The sequence below is a fragment of the Mobula birostris genome, chromosome 15 (assembly GCF_030028105.1).
Source record: "Mobula birostris isolate sMobBir1 chromosome 15, sMobBir1.hap1, whole genome shotgun sequence".
NCBI lineage: Eukaryota > Metazoa > Chordata > Chondrichthyes > Myliobatiformes > Myliobatidae > Mobula > Mobula birostris.
This window is the reverse complement of record NC_092384.1, coordinates 25,069,206-25,085,824: the sequence shown is the minus strand read 5'-3', so window position 1 is coordinate 25,085,824 and position 16,619 is coordinate 25,069,206. Positions and strand designations below refer to the sequence as shown.

General features: G+C 39.2%; 1 protein-coding gene across 3 annotated transcripts in view; it reads left to right on the top strand.

Annotated features, from left to right (window-relative positions):
• The window catches only part of nup93 (nucleoporin 93), a 168,334-nt gene that overhangs the window by 78,912 nt on the left and 72,803 nt on the right, over nucleotides 1–16,619 (top strand). For 2 of the 3 annotated variants that reach the window (XM_072279474.1, XM_072279475.1), the window contains exon 4: nucleotides 9,024–9,086. In XM_072279474.1, coding sequence (XP_072135575.1) covers nucleotides 9,024–9,086 — 63 coding nt within the window. Of the gene's footprint in view, nucleotides 1–9,023; nucleotides 9,087–11,425; nucleotides 11,579–16,619 lie in introns of those variants that run through there. The other variant, XM_072279476.1, reaches the window with a different exon arrangement.

The following is a 16,619-nucleotide window of genomic DNA, read 5'->3' as shown; positions in this document are numbered from 1 at the left end:
ACTTGGCACAGTTTCATTTTTCATTTCCTATTACTGTTTATTTTTAATGATTATTTCATTGTTGGCTTGAGTGTTTTATCACAATGTATTAACATTGTTGCAAATCTGGCATTATTCAGCAATCAAAGTAGATATTGACTGTTGTCATTGCATCTCATTAGAGCAGTTAAATGGCAAAATTGCACAACAAAATCTCAGCTGCATAATACTGGCCGCTGCTTTAGTAACAAGTCTTTAATGAAAAATTCCAAGAACTGGCTGTAAGTTGGTAAAGAGTTACATAAAAACGAATTATTCTTAGACTGGTACTGCAAAGTTTATTTTGGAGGTGAATTATGACCTTCTGTTGAATTCATTATCAACATGATAGTGGGTTGGGCTGCAGTCAATCAGAGTAGATCTGATTTAGATGACCTGATACAGCTTAAGAATTTGTTCAAGCTTTTCCATTAAAATTATTGCTGCATCTGTTTTGAGTGCTTCAGATGGTTTGTAATATAGTGCCAATGATTCTTGACTATCATACCCCAGTATTCATCTGGCTGTAGAATTAATTACTGCTGTGCAACTTAAATTCATTTTTCCCCAATATTAGCCTCATTAATATTGCAGTCCGCTTATCTGATTGAAAATGAATGTGGATTGTTATGCAGGTTTTTTTGAATGGACTTGTATATTTTTAAGATATTCATTCCAAATTTGATAAAGCTACCATTTATGGGGATAAGGACAGAATTTACTATCAAAATCTGACCATGTTTATTTTTAACATTACCCTTTTTACGAAATAAGTCCGTGTAATGCTTTCAACAATACTTAAAAATGCTTCTATTTCAAAGTTTGCAGGAACTTCTAATGGTTATCTTCTCCTTTTGAAAATACAAGAGATTTATTGCACAATATTTTCTGGGCCATTATGGTACAGCTTAATTAGGCATTAGTTTGACTTTCCTGCAACTAACTTCTATGGCTACCCATAGTGTAGGGCAATCTCTTCACAACTGCAAAAAGAAAACCAGGAATCTCAGTGGAGATGGCACGATGTCCTGATATCTGTAATGGGCCGCTGCTTCCGTGGATGCTGGGCCTTTTACTGTTGCCTAAATAAACTGCCTTTGATTGTTTGATACGATTGCATGGGATTAACATTTGGAAATGGACACAATCAGCAGGTCAGTCAGTGGTTGGATCAAGCTTGCCTTCGAGCCTTTAATAAATCACAAGGGACAAAACGCTGCTAATAGAGATTGAGGCAGATAATGCATTGGAGATGGCAGAGGGAAACGGGAAGGATAATACAACTCAAAATATATGAAGCGACCAGGGGCGAGAGAATGGGAGGAGTAAATTCGTACTAATGGCTTAATGGTAGACTAAAGCCACCATTGGGTCAGATTCATTAGTTGCTGACATGGATGTGCAGACAGACTTGCTTTGTACAAATGTGAACAGCAGCATGACAATAAGCTGCTGTGTCATTGAGATGGAGGATGGGAACAGAGCACAAAACCGATATGATCTCTGCTTGATATGTTTTCAGTATTTTCCTAATTAGTGCAAAATATTTTAATTTCTTGAAGACTGCATACTGCTCTTTGCTTTCACCTTTGCCACCAATAAAAATGGACTGAACCAAATACTTTTATTTAAATATATGTATTCAGCTTGCATGTATTTTAGCTTGAAGCAGACAATGAAATGAGATGTTTTCTTTAGTCCTTGAGACATCTTTCTGAAAAAGTCTTTTGTTTGTTCCTTAATCGATTCTGTTTTAAACATACCCATTTGCAGCTCTCTGGCTTTGTGCAAACCTTTATGTACCAGGAATCACTGCAATCAATAGCCTGTAACTTCCCTTTCGGAGCTGAGCTTTGAAACCGCCTGTAAGTCCTGGCATTTTTGGGGTATGAACTGAAGTCTCAAAGGTGCAGGGTGGTGGTGGCATGGCGCATACGGGCTGAATCGTGGCAGTGGGGCCCAGACTTGAGAGCGAGGAAAGAGCCGATGTTTGGCCAATTTAAGCACCAGGCCAGATTAAAAAGGTCAGGATGTCAGGGACAGGGGTGAGGGATGGGCTGGTGTTGTTTGGTGCTCTGCACTGAACTGAGGCTGTGGCCTGTGACTAACGTGCTCCTGGAGCGGCTGCAGTGATGACTGGTCTAGTGGCTGTGAGATCACTTCCATGAACTTGAGTTCTGAATGTTATTTGCTTACTTTTTATTGTTTACACGATTTGTTCTTTTATCACATCGGATGTTTGACAGTTTTTTAATGGGTTCTATTGGGTTTCTTTATTTTCTGGCTACCTCTAAGGAGATGAATCAAGGTTGTATGTACTACACATACTTTGATTATAAATGTACTTTGAGCTTTGAACTTTGAATATGAAGTTAAGTCACTTCTTCATACTTCTTGATATAACCTAAATTGTGGAGATTAAAAAAGACACTTGTCTAGTTCCCATCGCTCCCAAAACCCTTTCCAACCAGTTGCCGTAAGTTGAGGAATATCAGGGCAAAATTTTAAAATGGAGCAAATTCAAAGGTGCTGAAGGAACTCAGTGGGTCAGACAGCTTCAATGGAGGGAAATGGACAGTCAGCATCTCAGGTTGAACCTCTACATTTCTTACATTGACAGTCCATTGTTTCTCCATGTTATATTAAATATACGGAGGGCAGGACTTTAATTTGTGACGCTTCACACAGTAATTGGCTAATTTTTTTGTCATTGTGCAATTTGCTTTACTGGCTCCGATCATCCTGCACCTGGCCTGCTGCACTGAGCATACCCCAGCGGCATGTTTTCTAGATCAAGTGGGGTGAACAAACTGATTCTCTGTATCTGACTGATACTTGGCATGTCCTGAGTCATGATAGGCCTCGGATACTATATCCTGAGTCCTTAGTCCCAGAACATTTGCTTGCTGGCTTCCAAAGGTCATGACAGGCTCTTTAAACTTCTCTGAAGAGGCGTTTTAAAAACTATTGCAATTATTATTTATTATTTTTCACAAATGATCCATGCACATGGAATTAAAAACTTTAAAAGAAAAACAAATAAATTACTTCCCCTTGTTTGCCTTTTTTAACAGCGCAAGCTGAAAAGTACATCACAGTTCAACAAATGCACCACAATTCCATCGGTGAACTCAGTGATAGTGCATCTAAACTTCAGGATGGTGTGTGTGTGTCAGCCAAAGGCCTGTAGCCGCTGCTTCCCTTCAACTCCTGGTTTTGAGGAGATGTCATTCAGTCCAAAATCCACATGTGGTCAGAGCTTTCTCTAAGAGACAATGCAACCTTCTTTATTAAAATTTAATTGTAAATTATGATAGCAGGCAATTGCATTTCTGGCACAGCTCAACTTGGACTTTGTGTTCCAATCAAACTGGGAATCTGGATTTAACCTCCTGCTGTATTGTGGCAGAACAGTTGAGAACTAAAGAGTTACTGGAAGAATAGTGCACCTAGTTCCTCAACTTTGTCTCATATAGAGCAAGCATAGGAGCAGCAATCCTATTTGAACAGGATCACTTATTATTTGGAAAATGCCCAATAAAAGCAAGTTTTAAAAAATTGTACCTTTTAATATTTTATATTTGCTAGTACTTAAAAATTTATGTCTATCTGAGTCATTGTTAAAACTCTGTAACATAAAAATAGGACGTTGTTAAGTACCAGTGGGCCTTTGGCCATTTGAGTGAGGAAACACGGCATTTACTGCCTGCCTTATCTCATGGGATACTTCTTGGGAGTCGTAACTCACTTGGGCCTCCACATCCTTAAATTTCAGGTCTGAACAGTTGTGTCTAGGAGGCAGATCCACCTGTGATGATCTAACTCCAGAACCACTTACTCCTGTAACTGCTGTCTCAATGGCTTGATCAGTGTTTCGTTGACACTTGTAAGAAGAATTTGCATTCTCATGGGAGGGATTGTAATACAGGAAAGTATGATTTTTTTTAGACTCCCAGTGATGGCACCGAACTCTCGATCAGCCACTCAACACTCACTGGCTTCTGCTTTTTCTTGATGTGCAGAGAAGCATCCACTGTGTCATTGTGACATTTTCTGTCCTATATCGTCTTCTGAGGGAGCCGGAGAAATTATGGGCTGTTTTATGGTCATTTATAACTTAATAGGTCTGAATGAAAAGCTCCATTTTATTAATAGTGACTGGAATCAAGCACCCTTTTGGTCATTAAAAAAAACACATTAATTGAAATCTGCTTTAGCACTCTCGTACACTCCTTACAAGTATTAGGTTTCCCTGTTCCCTGTTCTGTTGTGTATTTTTTAAAATTATATTTGCCCTTGAGCTTGGGACTATTTAAAATAGAAGAATCAGTAATGTAACTCATTTTGAAGCTAATTGCAGTTTAAGTTCCAGAACAAAAGTACCTGTATTTGGGATAAGATGCCTGGCTGTGCTGACTCACTCCTGTGAATGATCAGTAATCATCAAATTTTATCCTGGAGATAAATGATCTCTTTTAAGATCCCCATGAAAAGGCTGAATTAATTCTTAAGTCATGGTTATTAACCTGTTAGTGCATTGACAATTGTAAAACTAAAACTGAGAGGTTGCAAAATTTCTTACTATTTTGCTGTTGATTATGGTTGTATGGAATTTTGTATCATTATATATATAAAATGGAAATTATATAGTTTGCTGCTAGTTTTAAATGATTCAACTGTAATTTAAACCAAGGAGTCAGATGTTAGTACATCTTGAGAGCAGCAAACGGTATTTGTTGATGTTACTTTATCCTGAAATTAAATTATCATATGAGCTCTTAAACAACAAAACACAAGAGATTCTGCAGATACTGGAAATCCGGAGCAGCACACACAAAATACTAGAGGATCTCAGCAGGTCAAGCAGACTTCTGTGGAAATGAAGGAACAGTCGACATTTTGGGCTGAGACCCTTCAGGACACAGTTGTGAAGAAGGGTCTCAGCTCGAAATGTCAACTGTGTTAATTGTTATAAAAGAACATTCCTGTTAAGCTTTTCTGCAAGATGTACTGACCCTGTCTGTAGAAGATAAACCTATCATTCCAGTTGAAATGTTGGTTTAGTGGGTGTGAATCTGCTTGCATAGCTGCCAAGCATTTGCACAGTGAAGGATCGGAACTATTTTTACCATTGTGCTTTAAATGTGTCGGGAATAAAAATCCTCGGTACGGGCCATCTTTTAGAGTGCATCCGATAGTCCAGCTTCTTTTGCATGGGTTTCTATATCTTAACCATTCTGTCAGTTTAATAATATGTAAAAAAAAACACCATTATTTTAATTTGAAAGAGCATGGAATAAATGATCCAGTAATAAAATGAATGTGATTTTACCTTTAAAAAGTTCTGACGAAATAGATGTGCAATATCGTCTGTATTTGTTTTATAACAAAAAATGCCCCACTCTGAGCTGAATTGATTGAGCGTTACTATCTCTAGAAGTTTCTGTGGAGTTTTGCAATTTGATGAGACGCAATTGCCTGGTTGTACAGAATAAAAGGGTCAAATTTTGGTTGCTAAGATCAGCGCTCGTGTTAGGTCTTGTTCCAGCTGCTCATCCAGATGTAACTGTGGTTTGACCGGCAAGGAATTATTCATTTTGCTAGTATTATATAAACTATTTTTAAAATCCAATAAAGCAAGCTGGGGAAAAATTATGGAGAGTATAATCTTTGACTTAAAATTTTCCAAGTTTTTCATTGATTGGATTCTACTTTGAAAATGGCACAGTGTTTCTGTTAACCATACTAAATACTTTGGTTACATTATTAGTAACTAATATGCAGATCTTCATTAAGAAAATTACTAATTTGCTTCAGCTTTATAGTCACTGTGGTACGTGCAATAATGCACAATCATCCAGTGTTTTATGATATTGCAGACTGAATTTTGACAATTTTTTATAGTGTCGCAAAAATGATCATTTTTGAATGAATGCCAGCTTGCGATACACTGATTTTTCACCCTAAAAGCAAGGGAGCTCAGTCAAATTCTCATAATAATGATATAGCATGTTCCATATTGTGCTTATGTGGCTAGTGGCTATTAATGTTACTGTATTTCTCACCTGCAGTTGGCCAACAGTTAACAAAGGCACACAGTGATATTGATGCCTGCATAAATGGTGGATGCTGACCAGTTGTGCTGCTGGGTGAGGGTAGATAGAAAATGTTACATCTCCTCTCCATGCTTCATGACATATGGCAGTAAAAGCTGCTAGTTTAAGAAAATAGCTTCACATCTGTGATTAAACTGCATTTCCCAGCGTTGCTTCCTTCTGCAGCCACATATACCTCATTAACAAAACATGACATCTAAAAGGATTATTAGCCTGATTTCAAGGCAGGATGTCGGAAGTCATCAAAAATTCCCATTATCATAAATTGCAGTGGGCCAAGGGAGGAGATAAAAGGTTGAATCATCTTTCTTTGCTGTCACCCCCCCTCTCTTCCCCTCCCTTCTGTCTTCCCTGCCTTCCCCTACCTAAAATTGATATTGGTACAGTCCTTTAACAATAAAAAATCTCTGTGTAACCCTAAAACCATAGCACTGATCAGAGCAACCAGTTTTGGACGGCTGAGGTTTAGGAATTCACAGTTTGCAATACTATGGAAAGGGTGAACTGCAGTGCACGCATTTGAAATCGACTCAGCTGATTGTCAGCTCCCTAGACACTCAGCTGCTGGTTAATTATGCTCCCGTACTGTTGACTGTATCAACAGTTCTATGAATCTTGATGCCTTTTTGCTGTACAAAGGGAGCTACAGCAAGAAGATAGGCATTAGGCAGCATCAGAAAATGATCAGGAGCATCATGAATGCTAGAATGGCCTTGATATGCATCAGTTCTTTTATTCAGTAGAGTACTGGCACATATCTGGCAGAGCAAATTCCATCAGGTACGCCTTTTGAACTCACATCAGGTCTGTCAAAATACAGGGATTTTCTCCAGGTAAGGAAACAGATTTTGAAATTCATTTTAGTCTTGCGGTGGCCATGTAAGACCCAACGTATAATAATTTTGGGGTGGGGTCATGCTGCGCCTAATAGCCAAAAGCTTCGTGTCATAACGGTCTGCTAATCAGTTGCCATTTTCGATTGTTCTGTTTCAAGGAGAGTGCTGTGCAGTAAGTATAAAGGGCTACAGTATTTTAGTATTGCAAATATGTAACTTCTTGTAGTTTGACTATTGGAGCTGTTCATTTTGTTGCATATAGAAAGTCATTTAATGCAATTCTTTGTCCAGATTTTATGACTGTGGAAATGGTAGCTGTACAGATGCTGAACCAGTGGCATTCTTTTTCATTTTCTCCACCTGATCTTTATTCTTAACCATCTAGACCTTTTTTCATTTAATATCTTCCCATGATTGTTATACAATCATTAAATCTTATAGACTCGGGCTGCTAATGCTGTCTTTGCCTCCTATATCTTGGTCTTTTGTTTCCTTTTTTGGAACTGAACTATTTTCTTCTGGTCTAGAATATTTAAAAAACCTGGCCAGGATGGCAATGTCTCTCAACAGTTATAGTTTTGCCTTTTTGGTGAAATTTCAGGTCAAATTCCTTCATAAAATTCATCGTTTTACTCTGGTTGTCAAATTGCAGTAATGTTGAAGGGTCAAATAGATTTTTAATGCTTTAAATAAAAATGTCATGTAAAATATTTTTACTTTTTTGCTATTATATTCAAATATGCATGTAAATTCCATTTAATTATCAACAGGAAATATTGAAATTTGATCCAATGCCACTTTGTGTTTAGCTTGATACAAATGTGGATTTCTGTGTTGCCATTACTGTATTAGGCTGAAAAATGCTTATTAAAGCTTGCAACTAACTACTTTTTATTTTTCTCGGTACAATTAAACTGTGATTTATTAGTGTCATGCTCCTCTTATTTCAGAGGAAGCATCCATTCAAAGATATTCTAATTATCCATTGTTTCAAAAGGTTTATATCTGAAAGGATGGGTGTGTCAAGTAACTGCGTCATATGGAGCTTGTTTGCTGTCTGAAACCATTTCTACATTTTGCTTCTAGTATATTCAAAAGACGATTAGAAATATCTTTTTAGTATGTGAAGAAGTTCAATGGAGAATTATTTGGAAAATTGCACTCCCAAGCATTAAACCACAGTGGAATGACTGTAAAATCCAAATTTCTTTGGAGAGGTATACCACAGATGGAATCGGCTCACATTATTTTAATAGCATGCTTAAAATGTTCTGAATTGCAATATATTTTTTAAAATCACTGCTTTTTGCACTACATAGAAACTTAGAAATTGGCAACAGCAAGAATTAGAGTGCAATGTCAAGGCAGAAGTCATTGTCCATGGACTTCTGAGATGGGGTGGGGTCATTTGAATGATTGCTGCACCATTGTGCACACTCTGCATAGAGTATGGGACCAGATGAAAACAGGTTTGCAGTTCGGAGATGAGAAATGACAAGGACGATAAACTAATTAGCAATTGTTTTTCACCTATCATTTTCAGTGATGTTGCTATACAGCTTTGGGAGCAATAGAGATGCCTGCAGGGAGAGACTAGCGGGAAGCCGCAAATTCACAAATTTTTCCATTAACTTTTCCTATTCCTATCAGAATGGCAGTTATTGGAGCTTGTGCCAAATAGGCGGCAATCTGAGGAATATACTGTCTAAAGAGTGTATTTGCAATTTTAAATGAGTGAGTTCACTGTCATTAGTTCAATGCGCAATTGAGACTCTGGTTGTAGGCTATTGCCATAAACCTGTAATGGTGTTTAACAGGGTGTAATTTCAGATGATACAAATTGTATGTGCCGCACCAAGTTTTTAAAATATTTGTAGAAAAATACTTTCAGCTGGTTGGTTACATTCAGCAGATTCCATTTATCTAATTTTCCTGTCTCTCCCCCCCCCCCCCCCCCCCCAATTAAGCAGATGTTGCGGTTATGCTAGAAATATATTCAGTGGTGAATTCTGGTGTGATAGAATTATAAAGAATGTTTTTCTATATCCTGTAGGGTTTTCTGAAGAATGAACGTGATAATGCATTGTTGTCAGCCATTGAAGAATCCAGAAGAAGGGTAGGTGACATTTTCGATTCTATTACTGTCTCTTAACAATAACAGACTGCAAAATACTACATTGTTGGAATCGTATGTATAGTCTATTCACAATAAAATGGCAATTTCATTTTTTTCCCCATAATAATGACAGAGTTTAGAAATACTTGATATAACATTGATAGAGGAAACTTGGCATTGATTTACTCTTGAGAAAGGGTGCTCAGTTATTTTCATTTTGCAGATTGCGCTATATTCATGGTGTGAGTGCATTGTGCAGTAATTACGAAACATCTTTATCAGTTCTCTATATAGTCCTAGATGACTTATCTCTCTGCCGAAGAGCTGGAAATAGAGCTCACTTGGTGCATTGTGAATTAACGTCAATTCAGTGTATCTGCACTGATGTTAAAGCCATCGCAAAAACCAAACCAGGCCTCAATTTGGCTAGCTGTTTCACTTGAAGGGTAGCTGAACAGCAACATTTTAATATTAACTACACAATGCACATTCTATGGAATCCATTAATATTTTATAAAAAAACACAAGTCCAGCAAGCCAAGAAAACAATTAACTCTGTGATGCTGATCTCAGAAAAGACAAACGAGCAGAGCACCAGGGTGTGTTGAAAGATGAGTGCTAATTTTCTGGTATTTTCATTTGCAAAACTGTAAAATCACATCAGATAAATGAAAGATAAGATTTAGCAGGTAAATAAAAATCATTGTTTTTTATAAATGTATCCTTTCTGTAGAACTGATGCAGGAAGAATTCATTATAAATCTGTGAAACTCGAGCTGAATTTTGTTCTGAAAGATTCTCCTTTTCCATAGAAGAAGATTGAGATAGTGCATTCATAAAAATAAATCTTTAAAGGCCTCATTTACAACTTGGAGCTGAATATGCCAAAACAAAATCTTTTCCATATTCCCCTTTTTCTGTAACTGATTTCTGATTACTATGTGCTTGCTGGCCTCTTGAATCCCAACCAAGTCATTTTGTTGGAATTTTTGTGGTATGTTTATACAGAGTAGGCTTTGAGCAATTAGGCAACATAATAGCCAAATCCAATATTTTCCTTACAAACCCCAGATCAAGTATGCAAGCGTACTTCCCAGCAGGCGTCACCAGTGAGCTATCAGAAAAAAATCCTGTCCTGTGATCTATCTTAACCGAACAGGGTGAAATCTGTCTCTAGTTACTTGTGGCACACAGGAGTATTTAGTATTTATGGTATTTATGGTATTTAGTATTTATGGTATTTATGGTATTTAGTCTGTATTAAATATAACAAAACACTCAGTGAATTTACACGTGGATTTATAACTAATAATTTTTCCGACAAGCAATGGCATATTTTGGGAATAATCATGAGTTTTTGTATTGGGTATCAAGTTATTTGTTTAATATTGGCACCACATTGACATTATCCTTGCTGAAATAATTTCTCAGCATGTTTTCTTATGCCAACTCAAACCAACCAGTTCATTCCACTATTGTATGGCAGTAGTGAAACAGATGATAATGTAATAAAATATCATTTTTCTGAGAGCAAAATATAAAATTCTGAAGGAATTCATCAGGTCAGGTGGCATCTATGAAGAGGAATAAAGAGTCAATATTTCAGGCAGAGACCTTTCATCAGGACTGGAAAGGAAAGGGGAAGAAACTAGAATAAGGTGTGAAGAGGGGAAGGATTACAAGCTGTCAAGTGATAAGGTGAAACCACAAGGAGAAATCTCTTGTCACTATTTCTCAGGAACACCTAACTTAGACTTGCAACAAAGAATTTTATTTGAATAACTCACAATTGTTAGCTGGAGTTAAAATAAGTGCATTGAAAGTGTTAAATTACTGAATAAATGTTTGAACAATGACCTGGAAGTTTTTTGGAAAACAAAGTATAATCAACTCCACTCGTTTTCCTGCTACAAAAACACTGACACAGACAGTCATGGCTCATATTTAATATGTGTTGCCCATGGAATTGTACAGAAGCAAGAGTCACCATCGATGCAGAGGAAGGAAAAAATCAATTATTAAATATTATTCCAGCTGGCTTTGGCAGCATTTACTCTGACCATGGATGAAGGTGATAGAAGAATGGAAAAAAACCTGACATTTCCATACTTCAGCTCCCAGGCTACTTGTATGACTCGCGTGCGTACAAATGAACGACCTGCAGTAATTTGCTAGAGTAATCCAGGAAATCATTGACCTATGACGCTTTCTTGTTTTTGTCCCGAAAGATAAATGAAAACTTCCATGGTTGTTTGAGTCAAAGTTTATCTGTATGGTTTCCAAACAATTAAGAAGCTGGCCCTCCATTGGAAGTGGATGGAATATGCTTGATAACGCAACAGAATTTGTGCTAGCGTCCCCTGATCATCTCAATAACTATGTCCAACTACTCACACCTATTAGTTTTGTCCCTATTCATGAAGTTGAGTGAGTAAGCCACTCACCCAAGTGTTTCCCAATATTTTTGGCAGTACCAATGACTTATTCTAAAGGTAAGAATACAGTTAACTTTATATTTTACTGATGTTACCAAATTTTCACCTTGTTTTGAATGTATCTCAAAGGATGTATGATTTAAATGACTGGTCTCATTAACTCTTTAGATTCTGGACTAGTTCCTGAGGATTGGAGGGTGGCTAATGTAACTCCACTTTTTAAAAAAGGAGGGAGAGAGAAACCGGGGAATTATAGACCAGTTAGCCTAACATCGGTGGTGGGGAAAATGCTAGAGTTAGTTATCAAAGATGTGATAACAGCACATTTGGAAAGCAGTGAAATCATCGGACAAAGTCAGCATGGATTTGTGGAAGGAAAATCATGTCTGACGAATCTCATAGAATTTTTTGAGGATGTAACTAGTAGAGTGGATAGAGGAGAACCAGTGGATGTGGTATATTTGGATTTTCAAAAGGCTTTTGACAAGGTCCCACACAGGAGGCTAGTGTGCAAACTTAAAGCACACGGTATTGGGGGTATGGTATTGATGTGGATAGAGAATTGGTTGGCAGACAGTAAGCAAAGAGTGGGAATAAACAGGACCTTTTCAGAATGGCTGGCAGTGACTAGTGGGGTACCGCAAGGCTCAGTGCTGGGACCCCAGTTGTTTACAATATATATTGACTTAGATGAGGGAATTAAATGCAGCATCCCCAAGTTTGCGGATGACACGAAGCTGGGCGGCAGTGTTAGCTGTGAGGAGGATGCTAAGAGGATGCAGGGTGACTTGGATAGGTTAGGTGAGTGGGCAAATTCAAGGCAGATGCAGTTTAATGTGGATAAATGTGAGGTCATCCACTTTGGTGGCAAAAACAGGAAAACAGATTATTATCTGAATGGTGGCCAATTAGGAAAAGGGGAGGTGCAACGAGACCTGGGTGTCATTATACACCAGTCATTGAAAGTGAGCATGCAGTTACAGCAGGCGGTGAAAAAGGTGAATGGTATGCTGGCATTCATAGCAAGAGGATTCGAGTACAGGAGCAGGGAGGTACTACTGCAGTTGTACAAGGCCTTGGTGAGACCACACCTGGAGTACTGTGTGCAGTTTTGGTCCCCTAATCTGAGGAAAGACATTCTTGCCATAGAGGGGGTACAAAGAAGGTTAACCAGATTGATCCCTGGGATGGCAGGACTTTCATATGATGAAAGACTGGATCGACTAGGCTTAGACTCGTTGGAATTTAGAAGACTGAGGGGAGATCTTATTGAAACGTATAAAATCCTAAAGGGATTGGACAGGCCAGATGCAGGAAGATTGTTCCCGATGTTGGGGAAGTCCAGAATGAGGGGTCACAGCTTGAGGATAAAGGGGAAGCCTTTTTGGACCGAGATGAGGAAAAACTTCTTCACAGAGAGAGTGGTGAATCTGTGGAATTCTCTGCCACAGGAAACAGTTGAAGCCAGTTCATTGGCTATATTTAAGAGGGAGTTAGATATGGCCCTTTTGGCTAAAGGGATCAGGGGGTATGAAGGGAAGACTGGTGTAGGGTTCTGAGTTGGTTGATAAGCCATGATCATAATGATGGTGCAGGTTTGAAGGGCCAAATGGCCTAGTCCCACACCTATTTGCTATGTTTCTATATAAAGGGTCAGAGAACAATGATATTAGCAGTCTCAGTGGTACTTGTGGGATAACAGGGGGTCATCCACTGCTCTGAGAGAACTTGTCCTGAATGTCAACCAAGAAAGAGCCCGTTTGCAAGCTAAAGAATTGTTGATATTTCACTGATTGAATTGTTATATTACAAACAGGTTGTAGTTTGCAGGAGAATGGTGTTGTTTCTCTGTGAATTCCCTGTCACTATTTCTAACTTCGTTCCATTCTATTCAGCAAAACCCAATTTACTCAAAACTCTGTCTTGTTAAAATTGTGCACCTTACACTAGGCTTGTGAGGGGAAATAAACAGATTCTTTGGTCAACAATTTTTGTCGAGGGAGCAATGAGCTTGTATTTTGAGCTTGAATTGCACCCATTCGGAGTTCAGAGACAAAAAGATAGTGTTTTCACCCAGATCAGGGAGAGAACTTTAAGCATCAGCGCTTCATAGCTGATCTTTTTCAGAGCTTGAACAGCAGCCAATCAATAAAAATAAGACGGGGGCAAGTGAAGCTGTTCTTGTTGGTCGTGGGGCAGTGTTAGAGTGGGGAGAATTTTGTCTTTGGCTTAATGGGCTTGGGTGATAATAGACTTGGGTGACGTAAGTATCTGGTAAGCTTTCTCTTGCTCATTCTTCATTTGTTAGTGTATAGTCAGGGCAGTAAGAATGGCTCCATTGGCTAGCTGTGTTTTGTTCTTTGTGAGATATGGGAATTCTGGAAGACCTCCAGCCTCCTTGATAACCACATCTGCACCCAGTGCTTCAAGCTGCAGCTCCTCAAAGAAAGTGTTAAAAGATTTGGAGCTGCAACTCGATAGGAAACTGAAGAGGTGGTAGATAGGAGCTACACGGAGATAGTCACCCCTAGGTTGCAGGAGGCAGGTAAATGTGTGACTGTCAAGAGAGGGAAGAGAAATAGGCAGCTGGTACACAGTACCCCTGTGGCCATTCCCCTCAATAACGAGTATACCATTTTGGATACTGTTGGGGATGACCGGGGAAGCTGCAGCAACTGTGTCTCTGGCACTGTGGATCAGAAGGGAAGGCAGTGATGGGAGATTCCATAGTTAGAGGAGTAGACAGAAAAGTCTGTGGACACGATAAAGACACCCAGATAGTATGTTGCCTTCCAGGTGCCAAGTTCAGGGACATCTCGGATCATGTCCATGACATTCTAAAGGGGGAGGGTGAGCAGCCAGGTATCTTGGTACATATTGGTACCAATGACATAGGAAGGAAAAGAGGGGTCCTAAAGAGAAAATTTAGAGAGCTAGATAGAACAGGGTAACAATCTCTGGATTGCTGCCTGTGCCACATGCCAGTGAGGGCAAGAATAGGATGATTTGGCAGATGAATGCATGGCTGAGAAACTGGTGCAGAGGGCAGAGTTTCCGATTTATAGATCATTGGGAACTCTTCTGGGGAAGGTGTGACCCGTACAAAGGGATGGGCTACACCTAAACCCAAGGGGGACCAATATCCTTGTGAGCAGTTTTGCTGGAGCTGTTGGGAGGGTTTAAGTTAATTTGGCAGGTGTTGGGAACTGGAGTGATAGAGCTGAGGATAGGATTGTTGCTTTACAAGCAGAGGTAGTGGAAAGTGAGACTGTCAGGAAGGACAGGCGAATAATAGGGCAAAATTGCAGTCAGTGGATTGCAGTGTTATGGGGGAACAAAATTGAAGAGGGTGGCAAATACAGGACTGAAGGTGATATATTTGAATGCATGCAGTATACGAAATGAGGTAGATGATCTGTTGCACAGTTAGAAATTGGCAGGTGTGATGTGGGTATCATGGAGTCATGGCTGAAAGATGATTATAGTAGGGAGCTTAATATTCAAGGATGCACAAAAGATATCAAAATGACAGGCAGGTAGGAAGAGGAGGAGGTTTGGCTCTGCTGGTCTTTTTTTGTTTTTAAAAAAAAATCTTCAGAAAGTGGTGACACAGGAGTGGAAAATGTAGGATCCTTGTGGATTGAGTTAAGAATTTGCAAGGGTAAGAGGACCCTGATGGGAATTATTTACAGGTCTCTGAACAGTAACCAGGATGTGGTCTAAAGATTACAGTGAGCGATTTAAAAAAAGCATGTCAAAAAGGGAATGTTATATTAGTCATAGATTTCAATAGGCAGATATAGTGGGAAAGTCAAGTTGCTGCTGGATCCCAAGTGAGAATTTCTGGGAAGCCTGAGATGACTTTGTAGAGCATCTTGTGGTTGAGCCCACTAGGGGATCCGCAGTTCTGGTTTGGATGTTGTGTAATGAACCAGATATGATTAGGGAGCTTAAGGTAATGGAACCCTTGGGAAACAGTGATCATAATATGATAAAGTTCACCCTAAAATTGAGAGGAATAAGCTAAAGTCAGATGTATCAGTATTACAGTGGAGTAAAGGGAATTACAGAGGCATGAGAGAGGAACTGGTCAAAGTTGATTGAAAGGGGACACTAGCAAGGATGACAGCAGAGTAACAATGGCTGGAGTTTCTGGGAGCAATTTGGAAGGCACAGGATAAATGCATCTCAAAGAAGTAGTAGTATTCTAAAGTCAGGATGATGCAATCGTGGCAGACAAGGGAAGTTGAAACCAACATAAAAGCAAAAGCGAGGGCTTTTGATAAAGCAAAAATTAGTGGGAGGTTAGGGGATTGGGAAATGTTTAAAAACCAACAGAAAACAACTAAAAGAAACATAAGGGGGGAAAACATGAAATAAGAATGTAAGCTGGCCATGTCAAAAACGACAGCAAATACTTTTTCAGATATATAAAGAGTGAAAGAGAAGCAAGAGTAGATATCGAACAACTGGAGCAGTGGTAACAGTGGACAAGGAATGGTGGACAAACTGAATGTTTTTCACCAGTCTTCACTGTGGAAGACACTAGTAGTGTGCCGGACATTTGAGAGTGTCAAGGGGCAGAAGAGAGTGCAGTTGCTATTACTAGGGAGATGGTGCTTAACCCATCTTTGCAGGTTGAGTCTGTGGTAAGGAAGACAAATGCAATATTAGCATTCATTTCAAGAGAATGAGAATATAAAAGCAGGGATGTAATGCTGAGGCTGTATAAGGGACTGGTGAGGCCTGACTTGGAGTATTGTGAGCAGTTTTGGGCCCCTTATTTCAGCACAGGATGGGCTGACATTGGAGAGTGTTCAGAGGAGGTTCATGATGATGATCCCAGGAAGGAAAGCAGTGATTGAAGGGTCTGGACCTGTACTCGCTGGGAATTAGAAGGGTGGGGCGGAGTAGGGGGATTCTCATTGAAACCTATTGAATGTTGAAAGGCCTAGATAGAGTAGATGTGAAGAGGATGTTTCCGTTGGGGGGGGGGTGAAGGATAGGAGAGCCTTGGACCAGAGGGCACAGCCTCAAAACAGAGGGATATCCATTAGAACAGAGAAGAGGAGGTATTTGTTTAACCAGAAGGTGGTGA